The sequence below is a fragment of the Ailuropoda melanoleuca genome, chromosome 12, assembly GCF_002007445.2.
Source record: "Ailuropoda melanoleuca isolate Jingjing chromosome 12, ASM200744v2, whole genome shotgun sequence".
NCBI lineage: Eukaryota > Metazoa > Chordata > Mammalia > Carnivora > Ursidae > Ailuropoda > Ailuropoda melanoleuca.
In genome coordinates, this window is record NC_048229.1 from 32,011,755 (window position 1) to 32,024,543 (window position 12,789).

General features: G+C 56.9%; 1 protein-coding gene across 1 annotated transcript in view; it reads left to right on the forward strand.

Annotated features, from left to right (window-relative positions):
* Window positions 1-10,842, forward strand: part of MEIS3 (Meis homeobox 3) — a 22,546-nt gene extending 11,704 nt beyond the window's left edge. The window contains exons 2-13 of the mRNA XM_034638989.1: window positions 1,659-1,840; window positions 2,030-2,189; window positions 2,285-2,335; window positions 3,319-3,369; window positions 3,549-3,698; window positions 5,880-5,991; window positions 6,178-6,326; window positions 7,129-7,205; window positions 7,422-7,480; window positions 7,588-7,671; window positions 8,320-8,381; window positions 10,408-10,842. Coding sequence (XP_034494880.1) covers window positions 1,659-1,840; window positions 2,030-2,189; window positions 2,285-2,335; window positions 3,319-3,369; window positions 3,549-3,698; window positions 5,880-5,991; window positions 6,178-6,326; window positions 7,129-7,205; window positions 7,422-7,480; window positions 7,588-7,671; window positions 8,320-8,369 — 1,125 coding nt within the window. The 3' untranslated portion in view covers window positions 8,370-8,381; window positions 10,408-10,842. The remainder of the gene's footprint in view (window positions 1-1,658; window positions 1,841-2,029; window positions 2,190-2,284; window positions 2,336-3,318; window positions 3,370-3,548; window positions 3,699-5,879; window positions 5,992-6,177; window positions 6,327-7,128; window positions 7,206-7,421; window positions 7,481-7,587; window positions 7,672-8,319; window positions 8,382-10,407) is intronic.
* The last annotated feature ends 1,947 nt before the right edge of the window (window positions 10,843-12,789 follow it).

A 12,789-nucleotide genomic window follows, 5' to 3' on the forward strand; every position in this document is an offset into this window, starting at 1 on the left:
GCCGGGAGGGTAGGTCTGCGGGCGGGCGCCTCGTGCCCCAGCCCGGCCGCACACCCCGTCCCTCCGTCGCCCCCTGCTCCGGCGCTCTGGACCCCATCAGCCCGTCCCGCCCTCTCCTCCATCTCTTTCTCCGCCTCCCCTCTCTGCCCCCGGTCTCTCCCGTCTCTGTTCCGGGTCTCCCCCTTTCTCCATCCCTGGATCTCCTCTCTCTGCCCCGGGTCTCCCCTGTCTCTACTCCGGGTCACCCCCTCTCTCCACCCGTGGGTCTCCTGCTGCATCTCAGGTCCTTTCTTCCTACCCGCTCCTTCCTCTCCTGTCCTCCCCAGTCCTCCTCCCCTGTCCACTTTTGTGCTAAGTCCTCCTGAGGGTTAGGGGTGGGGACAGTACTGGGGGGGGGGTCTCACCAGGCTGGGCCAAAGGATTCTCTCTTCTGTGGTCCTGGGGATGGGGAGATCAGAGATCAGGAGAGGAGGTGAGTATGCCCCTTTGGGGGTGGGGGGGTGGGAATCTGTTAGACTGTGAGGACCCCACCGCACATCTTAGAATGTGCGAGGAACCGCAGGGAACCGTTGGATTCAACTTCGGGGCTCAGGAGAAGTTAGAAGAGGAGAAAGAGAAAGAGACAGAGAGAGGGACATACACACATAGAGCCCTCCGCGCACACGTGCCAGGGGCAGGGGCCAGCGAACGCCTGCATCCTTCAGTTGGAGCCTCTCTGCTTCTTTGAGCCTCTTTTCCTCCAGCCCAAGGAAAGGGTTTGGCCTGGGTGGCTTAAGGCCTCTCAGGCCTCCGCAGTGTGCGTGCTTTTGTGATGACAGTGGTTTGCTTTGGTGATCGCACAAGTGGGGCGTGCGGGGTTACACTTCGGTTCAACAAGTGTTTATGGAATGTGTGCCAGGTGCTGTGCCAAATGCCTCGTTCGTTCGTTCATTCATTCACGCATGCGCTAAATGCCTCATTCATTCATTCACCCACTCATTCCTTCATTGCTGTGTCTGGTGTTTGGCCGAGTGCGTGTGCGCGCGCACGTACGCGTGTAGGGGGTGAATTCACATGGTGAGTGGGGTGTGACAAGTTGTTGAGAAGGGTGTGCTTATTTGACAACTGTGGGACGAAATTGAAGGGGGGGCAGTGTAGACATACATTTATGCATAAATGATGTGCTGTTTTTATGGGAAGTGTCCATGAGTGAGCATTTCTCTCCCTCTTGCTCTCTCTCTCTCCTGTATCTTCTCTCCTCCATCCCGCTCTCTCCTACCCTCTGTCTCTCTCTTGTATCTCACTCCTAGTCTCTCTGAATCTCTCCAGGGCTCTCTCCCCTCCCCCTCCCCTCCTCACTCTGGGAGGAGCTGGGAGTTACCATCAGCTGATCCCTGACCCCCACTCTGACCCTCAGACCTGAGACCTGGGTCAGTCTCTCTCCTCTGGACCCTCCCTCTCTGGTGGAACATTTTTCACAGGCCCGGGGTATAGGAGAAGACCATGGGGCAGGGCCCTCAGACCCACCCAGATAGCTCCATGGGATGTCCGTGGTCTAAGGTGGCAGGGCTCAGACACAGGGAATGAAAGGGCTGGGTCTGGGGTGCAGGGAGGGGCATCTCCTGGGTGCCAGGGTAGGGAGGTTTCCTGAGGGCTCTCCCCCTCTTGTCTCCCCCCAGTACGATGAGCTGCCCCACTACCCAGGCATCGTGGACAGCACTGCAGCCCTGGCTGGCTTCTCGGAGGCAGTGCCCTCGGCACCGAGAGCCCCCGGGACCTATGGCCCCCACCGGCCTCCCCAACCCCAGCCCCCGGTCTTGGACAGTGATGGCCTGAGGAGGGAGAAGGATGAGATCTACGGGTGAGTGAGGACAGGACTGAGGGCTCCATGGGGTCTTGGGATGTGGGCCCTTTTCTCTGTCTCTCTGACGCTCTTGGTCTGTCTTGGTCTCTCCGTCTCTTCCCTGGGGTCTTCTGTCCTCTCCCTGGTGCTCCATACTCCACATGTCCCCTGCCTTCCCTCATGAACCTTCTCTCCTGCTTCCCCCAGACACCCGCTTTTCCCGCTGCTGGCCCTGGTCTTTGAGAAATGTGAATTGGCCACGTGCTCACCCCGGGATGGGGCTGGGGCTGGTCTGGGCACACCTCCAGGTGGTGACGTATGCTCCTCTGACTCCTTCAACGAGGACATCGCCGCCTTTGCCAAGCAGGTAGGCACCCCCATCTGCTGTGTGCCAAGACAGCCAGCAAGGAGGGGTGGGCAGGAGACAGGACGCGCCTTCCCTGGTCTCTCTCTTCCTCCCAGGTCCGCTCTGAGAGGCCCCTCTTCTCCTCCAACCCGGAGCTGGACAACCTGGTGAGACCGCGCCCTCCCCAATGCTCCTTCCTCCGCCAGGGTCTCCTGTCCCACCCTCCACAGCCTTGGGGTCGGTTGTGGGAGCAGACTGGAGATCACCTGACCTACTTTCTCAAACAGTGACAATTGTTGCCCATTTGCGATGAGTATAGCCTAGAGTTTGAGAACAGGGACCGATGGCCTGAGTTCAAATCCGAGCTCTGCCACTCACTAGTTCTGTGAATCAGGCAAGTAGCTGCATCTCCCTGTGCCTCAGTTCCCTCATCTGTAGCTAGTAGCAATTCCTACCTCGTAGGGCTGTTGTGAGGATATAATGAGCTAAGGAGAGTCAAGCGCTTAGAACAGTGCCTCGCACAGAGCAGGGACGACTCAATAGACGTTAGCTGTTCTAGCAGCAGGACAACAGAGCCCACGCCAAGACGCATGCAGGGACTCAGCTGCAAAGGGCAAAGGAGAGAGGAGAGGGAGAGGGAAGGACAAATACCCTGGCTTCTCCCTTACTTTGGCTTTTCAGCTCCCGCCAGGGCTTCCTATTGGTTGAAGCCTTTGGCAAAGGACTCTGGGAAATGTAGTTTACAGTCAGAGGGTGGGAAATGGAACGGGGTTGGGGGGCAAGCAGGCAAAGGATGGGGTATTTTGATGATAGCAGACCGTCATTCACTCCTCTTGCAATGGATCATTTCCCATCTCTTCCACCTCTTGCTTCTCTTTCTCTTTCTCTGTCTCTGACTCTCTGACATTTCATCTTCCTTTAATTCTCTGCCTCTGTCCCCTATTGCTCTCTGCCCCTGGGGTTTTGTCCCTCTCTGCCTCTCCTCTGTCTTTGTCATTCTATCTCACTCTTTCTGTTCCTCTCTCTCTCCTTTTCTCTCCTTTCTCCTCCCTCCTCCTCCTGCCTCCTCTTGTCCTTCTCCCTCTTCTTTCTCTTTCTTTCTTTCCCTCCCTCTCGCCCCTCCTCTGTCTCTTCCTGTCTCCGTTTTCAGATGATACAGGCCATTCAGGTGCTCCGTTTCCACCTGCTGGAGCTGGAGAAGGTGAGTGCTTCTCACTTGCCCTCACACCCTCGCCTGCCCCCCATCCCTTCCCTTCTCACCCCTGCCACCGCTCCTTCAGGCCTCTGCCCACTGGAGTTGGAGCAGAATGCTGCCCCCATCCCTGTACACCCCAGCTCTGGCCCCCGGGTGGCCCCCCCAGTACCCCGGTGCCCCCTCAGGTCCACGACCTGTGCGACAACTTCTGTCACCGCTACATCACCTGCCTCAAGGGAAAGATGCCCATCGACCTGGTCATCGAGGATCGGGATGGCGGCTGCAGGGAGGACCTCGAGGACTACCCGGCCTCCTGCCCCAGCCTCCCGGATCAGGTGGGCCAGGGATGGGGCACCAGGCATCACCCCACAACCAAAGCCGTGAGCAGACACGGCGGGGGTACACGCGCGCGCTTGCGCACACACACACGTAGACTCAGCTACGCCCACACAGCCTCAGACACAGCCGCGCAAACTCAGTTACAGCCGTTCCCACTCGCAGCGAGGTGCGAGCATGTACCGCCCACTCAAACACACGCATCCGGCCACGGAGCAGCGTCATACATCGCACCTCCCAGCCGAGACCCGCCCTTCTAGAGCCTGCCCAGCCACACAACGGCCACAACGATGGAGAGGGAGACAGACGGCCCCAGATCCTGCCACACAGACTCGGACACCGCCGCACTTCGACCCAGAGCTGCCCGAGCACAGGGCCCGCGCACACCCAGACACGTGCCGCCCCCACCACGTGACAGCGGGACCGCCGCAGGGCACACAGCCCTTGCTGCGCCGCAGCCCCCAGCCCCAGGGGCAGATGGACTCACATAACAGCGGCGCAGAGCCGGCCCCGGGCCACCCCCCACAAGGTGGTCACGCCTGCCCCCAGGTACAGGCACAGGGCCGTACCCCGACACAGACTCGGGCAGGCTGCGCACAGACGTACAGACGGGCCTCGAGGACCCCCTGCCGCTCAACCCAGTCTGCACATGCGCAGCAAGAGCCCCACTCGGAGGCACGGCTGCATTCCGCATTTTCACGCAGCCTCCGGTACACGCGCGTGGCAATCATCCAGCCCCGTGCGGTCGCGATGCCGCCTGTGTGATCGCCACACACACTGCCCCACAAAGAAGGCGCCATCCCTCGAACAATGGACACAAACTTAGAACACTGTGGCCCCGTGATGGTCACGCACAGCCACGGGGCCATCTCAGGGACACAGGCGTGAGCATACTGACACGCGCCACACAGCAGTCTCAAGACAGCCGTGGACACCCAGCCACAGCGTCCCATCAGTCCCAGCGCTGGGGGAGCCAGGGGCGGCCGTTGCAGCGGAGCTCCAAAGCCTCGGACTGATGATTCCGCATTTGCACGCCCGTCCACCGTGCGCTCAAACACACAATTCCACACAGACATACCACACCCGGAGAAACCGTCTCTGAGCAGTGGCATCCAGCCCGGCCCCTGCAGGACACAGATAACGCACCCGCAGTGTGCCATGGCGGCGAGGGGGGGGGCGGGGACGCTTACAAACAGTGGGCAGGATCGAGGGCAGTCAATAGTGCAGGTGGGGTACCCTGCGGTTCAACAACAGCTGAACCCACCCAGGCTGCCTCCCACCAATTGAGCTGAACCTTAAACCGAATGACAAAGTGGTCTTGATGCCGCCTGTGTGGGTGGGTCAGCCTGCCAGGACCCAGAGCCGGTGCCGAGGGCCGGCCCAGTGCATCGTCCAGTTCCTTGAAGTGTGTCGGAGTCTGGAGAAAGAAAGCAGAGCCTGGACTCCCCCGATCTGCAGTTCAGAGACACCCCCCTCCCCATCTCTGAAACGGAAAGTTGTTTTTTTATCCCCTTTAAGTTTAGTGCAAACTCATTTGGCAGCAAAGTCTGACCTGAACTAATGAGAGGCTATTTATAGCCTTTATTTATTCCACTTAGTTAAATATTCATCCATTTTGCTGCAGAAATGTTAATGAGTTTGATGACGAGATTAAGCCCCAGACCCTGCTGGGGGTGTTATGAGATACACAGGGTGCGTGCGGATTTACCGTCTGTAAATGTGAAGGGTCCTAGGGGCGCCCAGCTGGCTCAGAAGGTAGAGCGTGCGACTCTTGATCTCGGGGTCGGGAGTTGGAGATTACTTTCAAAAATAAATTTTAACAAATTCAAATGTGCAAAGTTCCGATTCTGAAACACTGCTGGCCCCCAAGGATTTCAGATAAAGGCCCACGGATCTGTATAAGCTTATCTTTATGGGGCGGTTGCCATGTGTCTTTATGTGAATTAATTCACTGAGGCCCTTCCATGCTCTGTGAGGTGGGGACAGTCATTGTCCTCCATTTTCCAGTTGAGGAAATGGAGGCACAGAGAAGTGAAGCAACTCACCCAAGGTCACACAGCCAGGAAAGAGGCCAGGACAGGCTTTACACTCAGGTGTCCCAGCTCCAGAGCCCACGGTCTCAGCCACTGTGCTGTAGAGCACCCAAGCTGTGGCACTGACCTCCAGCTCTTGTTTTCCAGAATAATACATGGATTAGAGACCATGAGGACAGCGGGTCTGTACATTTGGGGACCCCGGGTCCATCCAGTGGGGGCCTAGCCTCCCAGAGTGGGGACAACTCCAGTGACCAAGGTAAGAAGCCTGGGAGGTGGAGGGGAGATGTGGGAGTTGGTCTGAGGATTGAAGTTAGACAGCAAGTAGGACTTCCAGAGGCACAAAGATGACCAGGGTGTGGAGCGGTGTCTTGGGTCAGGGTTCTGGGTCCCTCTGGTCCCCCTGCTCGCTGCCCACAAGCACAGCATGCCTGTCCTCCCTCAGGAGATGGGCTGGACACAAGCGTGGCCTCCCCCAGTTCCGGGGGAGAGGACGAGGAGCTGGACCAGGAGCCGCGGCGGAACAAGAAGAGGGGGATCTTCCCCAAGGTGGCCACCAACATCATGAGAGCCTGGCTGTTCCAGCACCTCTCGGTGAGAGCCCCGGGGCCCAGGTGCAGGGTGGGCCTGGAGAGAGAAGAAGGATGGCCGCACAGAGACTGAGGCCCCAAGAGAGACCCAGAGATGGGAGACTGAGGCAGGGGGGAGATACTGAGGGCGAATCTCAAGGGGAGGGCAATTGACAAGAGCGAGCATCGTGAGTGCTAGCTGCGTGCCAGGTGCCGCTAGGGCTCTGAACTCACTCAGTCCTGCCCCCAACCCACCACCCATTCACCGCCCCCCATCCATCATCACCAAACAGAGCCGATGAGGATGGGGCTGTGCGGAGCTCCATTTTGCAGGTGAGGAGCCTAGAGGTCTCCTAGCTAGAAGTGGGTGCAGAGGCAAGCAGTTTGGCCCTAACCAGGGCAGCACGCTGCTTCGTGGAAGGAGGCGGGCATTACAGACAGGAAGAGAGTCAGGGAGAGACTGAGTCACAGAGGGATGCAGACCAGGACAGCGAGAGACATGCACCAGGACCCTGACAGAGCTCAGACAGGCCCGTGCTGGGCTTCGCCTCCTTTCCGGTGTTGGAGCCCCCACCCTAAGCTTCGGTCTCCCTAATGAGAGCTGGCCAATTAGCTTCTAATTGCTGGAAGAGGCGGGGGCACCCACAGACATAATTGCCGAAGCTTGTCTCTGCTTCCCTCCGCTGGGCCCTGGGGGAGCCCGGAACAGCTCAGACTAGCTGGCTCTCCCAGCCCTGCCCCAGCCTGGGCTCACCATCCTGGCGGGCCAGGCCTTGGGGATCAGGTGGCAGCTGGGCAGGCGGGGTGACTCTTGCTGGTGTTCACAGCACCCATACCCCTCGGAGGAGCAGAAGAAGCAGCTGGCGCAGGACACGGGGCTCACCATCCTGCAAGTCAACAACTGGTGAGTGACCCAGGAGGCTTGTGCGGTCCGTGGGCCAGCCCAGGGTGCGAGGCCGGGCGCTGTCCGCGGTGCTGAAGGAGGCCCCGAAGCCCCTGGGAGCCTCTCCCCCCTCCCCTCTCCCTGTCCTCTCTTTCCAGCTCTGTCTCCGTGTGTTCATTTCTGCCTCTCTCCTGCTCCCTCTTTACACCCTCCCCGGTTTCCATAACCCCCTCCCAGGTTCATTAACGCTCGCAGACGCATCGTGCAACCAATGATCGATCAATCCAACCGCACAGGTACAGGGAGAAGGTGGGGAGAGAGGGCCTAATGTTCCCTGGCGAGTATCAAAGCTGGGACCGGCATATCCTGGGGCTCAGACTGCACCCCTCAACCTCCCTCCCAGGGCAGAGTGCAGCCTTCAGCCCAGAGGGCCAGCCCATGGGGGGCTACACGGAAGCTCAGCCACACATGACTGTCAGGCCTCCAGGTAAGTCCCCGCCCCTTAACTAAGCCGTGCCCCCAACACACCAGGCCCCTCCTCTAAATGAAGATACCCCACCTTCTGGGATTAAGTTCATGAATAATACAGTGCTTCATTTGCATAACAGCAGAGCTGGAGAGACAATTGCAGGTTTCCTGGTGTCCACTTTTTCTTAGCTGAGTTTGCGTCTTCCAGGCTCTGCCGATCCATTGGAAGGTTATACTTTTCCTTAAAGGACTAGTACCTTTTTTTTTTTTTTTAAGATTTTATTTATTTATTTTATTTGAGAGAGAGTGCGCGAGCGTGTGCGCGCGCGCACACACACACGCACACGCACACGCACACGAACGAGCGAGGTGGGGGTGAGGTGGGGGTGGAACAGCAGAGGAAGAAGGACAAACAGAGCCTGTGCTGAGTGCAGAGCCCAACCTGGGGCTCTGTCTCACCACCATGAGATCAGGACCTGAGCTGCAATCAAGAATCGGAGGCTCAATCGACTGAGACACCCAGGAGTCCCAGGACTACTACTCCCTTAAATGATGACTCAGTCAGTCCTGATAGAGGGATCCCCTGGGGAAGGAGCAGGTGGGAGGGATTTAGGGGCATATGGAGATGTCTGGTGACGATCCACAACCCTCCTCTTCTGTCTTCCAGGGTCGATGGGAATGAGTTTGAACTTAGAAGGAGAGTGGCATTATCTATAATTCAGGACAAGTGTGAGTGTCCAGTGTCTAGGAGTTCTGGGTTGGGGGTTGTGAGGCTCTCAAACCTTGGTAAGACCTCCAGATTCTAATATTGGGCCCCCCTAGAGCAGGGTCAGTGTGGGTCCCTGAACTGGGGGTTCTTCAAGGCTTAGTGGGAAGCTGATTTATCTACCCACCCATCATCTATCCACTCATTCATTCATCTATATATGTATCCATCCAACAATCATTGGTCTACCCTCTCTCCATCCAAACATACATCCACTCACTATCCATTCACCTATCCACCCACCTACCCACACATCCACCACCCACTTAACCATGCATTCACTCGCCTACCTACCTGCCCATGATCCATCCATGCATCCATCTACCACCTGTCAAAATACAGAAAATCCATCAACCCACTCATCCACCCGTGTCCACACTGATCCACCCATCATATGTCTACCTCCGTCCATTCACCCACCTACCTACCCAGCCATTCATCCACCTACCTACCCAGCCTTTCACCCACCTACCTACCCACCCATTCATCTACCTACCTACCCACCTTTTCTTCTGTGCACCTATCCATTCACACATTTCCAACATGTATTAAGCCCTCATTCCACATCCCCAGCAGCCTCAGGTAGGGTCCTGCCTTTGAGAAGATTTGGGCTTTTGAGGAAGTGGACCTCAGAAAGGAGGGACAGTCCAGAGCAACAGCTGAAACAGTAAAACACAGCTTGCTCAGAGGAGAGAGACATCAGCTCTCTCGGAGATATCAGGAAAGACTTCATAGAGGAAGTGACTTCTGGGTAGGGCGTTGAAGGATGAATAGGAGTCCCCTGGGTAGAAGTGGGGAGCAAGGCAGTAGGGTACATTCTTTTACTCTCCCAGGTCTTCAGACTTTAGAGCATCTTCTCACTTTGTCTTCCTAAAAACCCCAAGAGGGAGACATCATTATTTTCATGTTACACATGAGAAAATTGATGCTCAAAAAGAAGAGCTCTCTTGTGCAGGTTCACTCAGCTCAGAAAAGCAGAGGGAATAGCATGTGCAAAGGCCCTGGGGTTGAGAGGCTGCCTGGAATTTCTACAACACAAATCAGATCTTGGCTCTCTCTGGATTAAAACTCTTCTGTGGCTCTCTAGTACCCTCTAGATGAAGTCCTGAGAGTTTAATTTGGCACCTCTTCACTCCTTCTTTCACTTAATGCACATTCCTTGAGCATTTCTGTGCCTGGCCCTGTGCTGGGTGGTCCTGGGGGCATAGCAGTGACCATGAGAGCCCAGCCCTGCCCTCATGAGGAGGCTCACCGTCCAATGGGGGAGACAGACCTGTCTTCAGACAGTGATGATACAAAGAGGGCAGGGCTGGGATGAGGGAACCCAGGAACTGGAGGAGCCCAGAGTGGGCATCAGACCCAAGCTGTGGGGTTCAGGGAAGACTTCCTGGAAGAGGGGACTTGGGAGATGAGACCAGGAGAATGGAAAGAGTGAGGCAGGAAAAGAGGAAATAGCATGTGCAAAGGCCCAGTGCACTTAGCAAACTCATGGCTATGAGACAGTCCCCTTCACCCCCATCACCACTGCCTACACACTGATGAGGGGGAAGGAGGACTGGGCTGGGCTGGCGCCAGCAGGCTGAGTAAGTAATGAACTTGGGGCCAGCAGACAGGCTGGGAGATGGGAGTGGAGACCTAGGAGGGCTTAGGCATGGAGCCTGGGAAGGAGAGATGGACATGTTTGTCTCGGGCCTGGCAGGTTGGTGGGGGTCTCAGCTCTGCCCCGACCAACGGAGGACAGGTGTGGTCTGTTCTGAGTGTCACGGGACCCAGAAGAGGTGGAAGGGCTTCTCAGTCTCTCTCTCTCCTTCTCTTCTTTTCTCTTTCTTGGTCTTAATAGTCTTGTCTCCTTTTTCATCTTTATCTCTTTCGCCTCTATTTCTATTCTTCCCTCCCTCCCTCCCTCCCTCCGTTTCCTCTCACTATGGGGCTGATGTGGGGCCAGACCCATCCCCACTTCCTGATTTGGCTTCTCTCCCCTCTCCACAGACCCCAGCCTCCAGACTGTGGTCACCAGGCTCACACCTGGTTCCGGTCCCTGCCTGGCCCCCGACTTCAGGACCCCACCTCCTAAGGCCCCCAACGCAATGCCTACCTCCCTGGGACCCCACTGGGACATGGGGGCCTGAGCGCCGGCTCAAGGGTCTCTCAAGGACAAAGACAAGGCCCCCTGGCCCTGCGCCCCGCTTCTGCCCTCAGCTCTGCCTGGAACCCAAGTTGAGATCCTGGGCCCGGGTCTTCAGAAGATGGTGGCTGGGGGTCCCCTGCCTCCAGGCCAGAGATGGGACTGGCGGTGGGCCGGGGAGGTCAGGGAAGGAGGGTCAGCTGGATCCGACATTTGGGAGAGGTCCCCTCGTCCTCCCACCCCACTCCCGGCCCCTTCTCTCCCCTACCTCCCTTCACTGAGGTCTTCTTTTTTTTTTTAATGATAAAATCTTAAAAACGAAAAGCCACCGATCTGAGTTCTTGTGTCTCTTTCGAGATTCAAATTCTCATCAATTTGAAGTGCACGAATTACCAATTATAATAATAATTGGTACTCTTTTTTAAAGAATTTATTTATTTATTTTTAAAGATTTTATTTATTTATGTGACAGAGAGACAGCCAGCGAGAGAGGGCACAGCAGGGGGAGTGGGAGAGGAAGAAGCAGGCTCCCAGCAGAGGAGCCCGATGTGGGACTTGATCCCGGAATGCCGGGATCACTCCCTGAGCCGAAGGCAGACGCTTAACGACTGCGCCACCCAGGCGCCCTTAAAGAATTTATTTGTCAGAGAGAAACAGAGAGTGAGCACAAGCAGGGGGAGGGGCAGAGGGAGAAGTAGGCTCCCTGCTGAGCAGGGAGCCCGATGCGGGGCTCCATCCCAGAACCCCGCGATGATGATCTGAGCTGAAGGCAGATGCTTAACCACCTGAGCCACCCAGGCATCCCAATAATTGATACTCTTTATCCCCACGGTCCTCAGGCACTCTGTATCAGTTAGCTACTGCTGTGTAACAAACCACCCCAAAGCTTTGTGGTTCAAAGTGCCGATGATTTTTTAGCTCATTATTCTGTGGGTTGGTATACTAGGTTCTGCTGGGCAGTTCTTGTGACTTCAACAGGGCTCTGCTGTGTATCTGTGGCCAGAGACGGGTCAGCAAGGGGGCTCTGCTGGCCGGCAGCAGGGGGAACAGGAGAGACATTGACAAGCAGGCTCCCCGGTTTATTCACATAGAGGCTCAGATCCCAAGAAAGAACAGAAGGGCCCAGGGCCTCCTGAGGCCCCAGCTCAAGTCTGACACCTGGTTATCTCAGCTGCATTCTCTTGGCCACAAATCTCAAGGCCAGCCCAGATTCAAGGGAGGAGACATAGACTCCACCCCTTCCAGGGTGGGGATGGGGGGCTGCAAACTCACAGCACAAGAGATGGGGACACGGGGAGGGATGAAGAAAAATGGCCACTTTTGCATCAATCTCCCACAATGTAGCTTGCAGATGACTTTCTGCATCTGTCCCAAGGGACACAAACGCCACTTACCCAGGGCTGTCCTTGGAAACATTCATGTGTGGCCAACAGACCAACGGGCTGCACAGCAGGGAGGTCTTGAACCCACCCTCCAGCCCAACCTGCCTGGGGTTCAAATCCCTGCTTTGCTCCCTACCAGCTCCGTGATACTCACGTGTACTGAGCAGACCCGAGCTTGGAAGCATGAGACCCTCAGAGCCCACCTCTAAACACCACTCACTCACATACTCATCTTCGTTTTTTTAAAAGATTTTATTATAGAGAGAAAGAGCATGCGTGTAAGGAGGGTTGGGGCGGGGCAGGGGCGGGGCAGGGANCAGGGAGGCTTAGGGGGCGGGGCAGAGGGCGGGGCAGAGAGAGAGGGAGAGGTATAAGCAGACTCCGCAGAGAGCCTGCGCGGGGTTCTGGGTGCTCAACCTGACGACCCGGGGTTCTACCCTGAGCCAAATCAAGAGTGAGGCTCCACCAACCGTGCCACCCAGGCGCCCCCCCCCACATACGCACCTCCTAAGATACCGCAGCCTCTGCACCCTCATAATGCAAACACGGAAACTGAGGCCTTGTTAGGCCTGTGACCCACGGCGGCCTTCACCCTCCCCAACAAGGTGCACATGGATCAAATCTTCCTCATTGGAGCCTCAGCTGCTGCCAGCTCCAGGGTCTGCCGATCCTGCTGTTTGTTCCCAAGACGCCGTGGAGCTCAGCGCAAACTGTAAGTTGCTTGGGTTTGGACCCTTGTTAGTGGAAAATAGTTCAGCCTCCCTTCCGCGCCTCCGTCCCGGCCGCTCCCTTGGCCCTGGATCACCTTCGCCCGCTCAGAGTCACCTTGGCAAAGGTGCTGGAACAGCGCAACCAAATCACCCC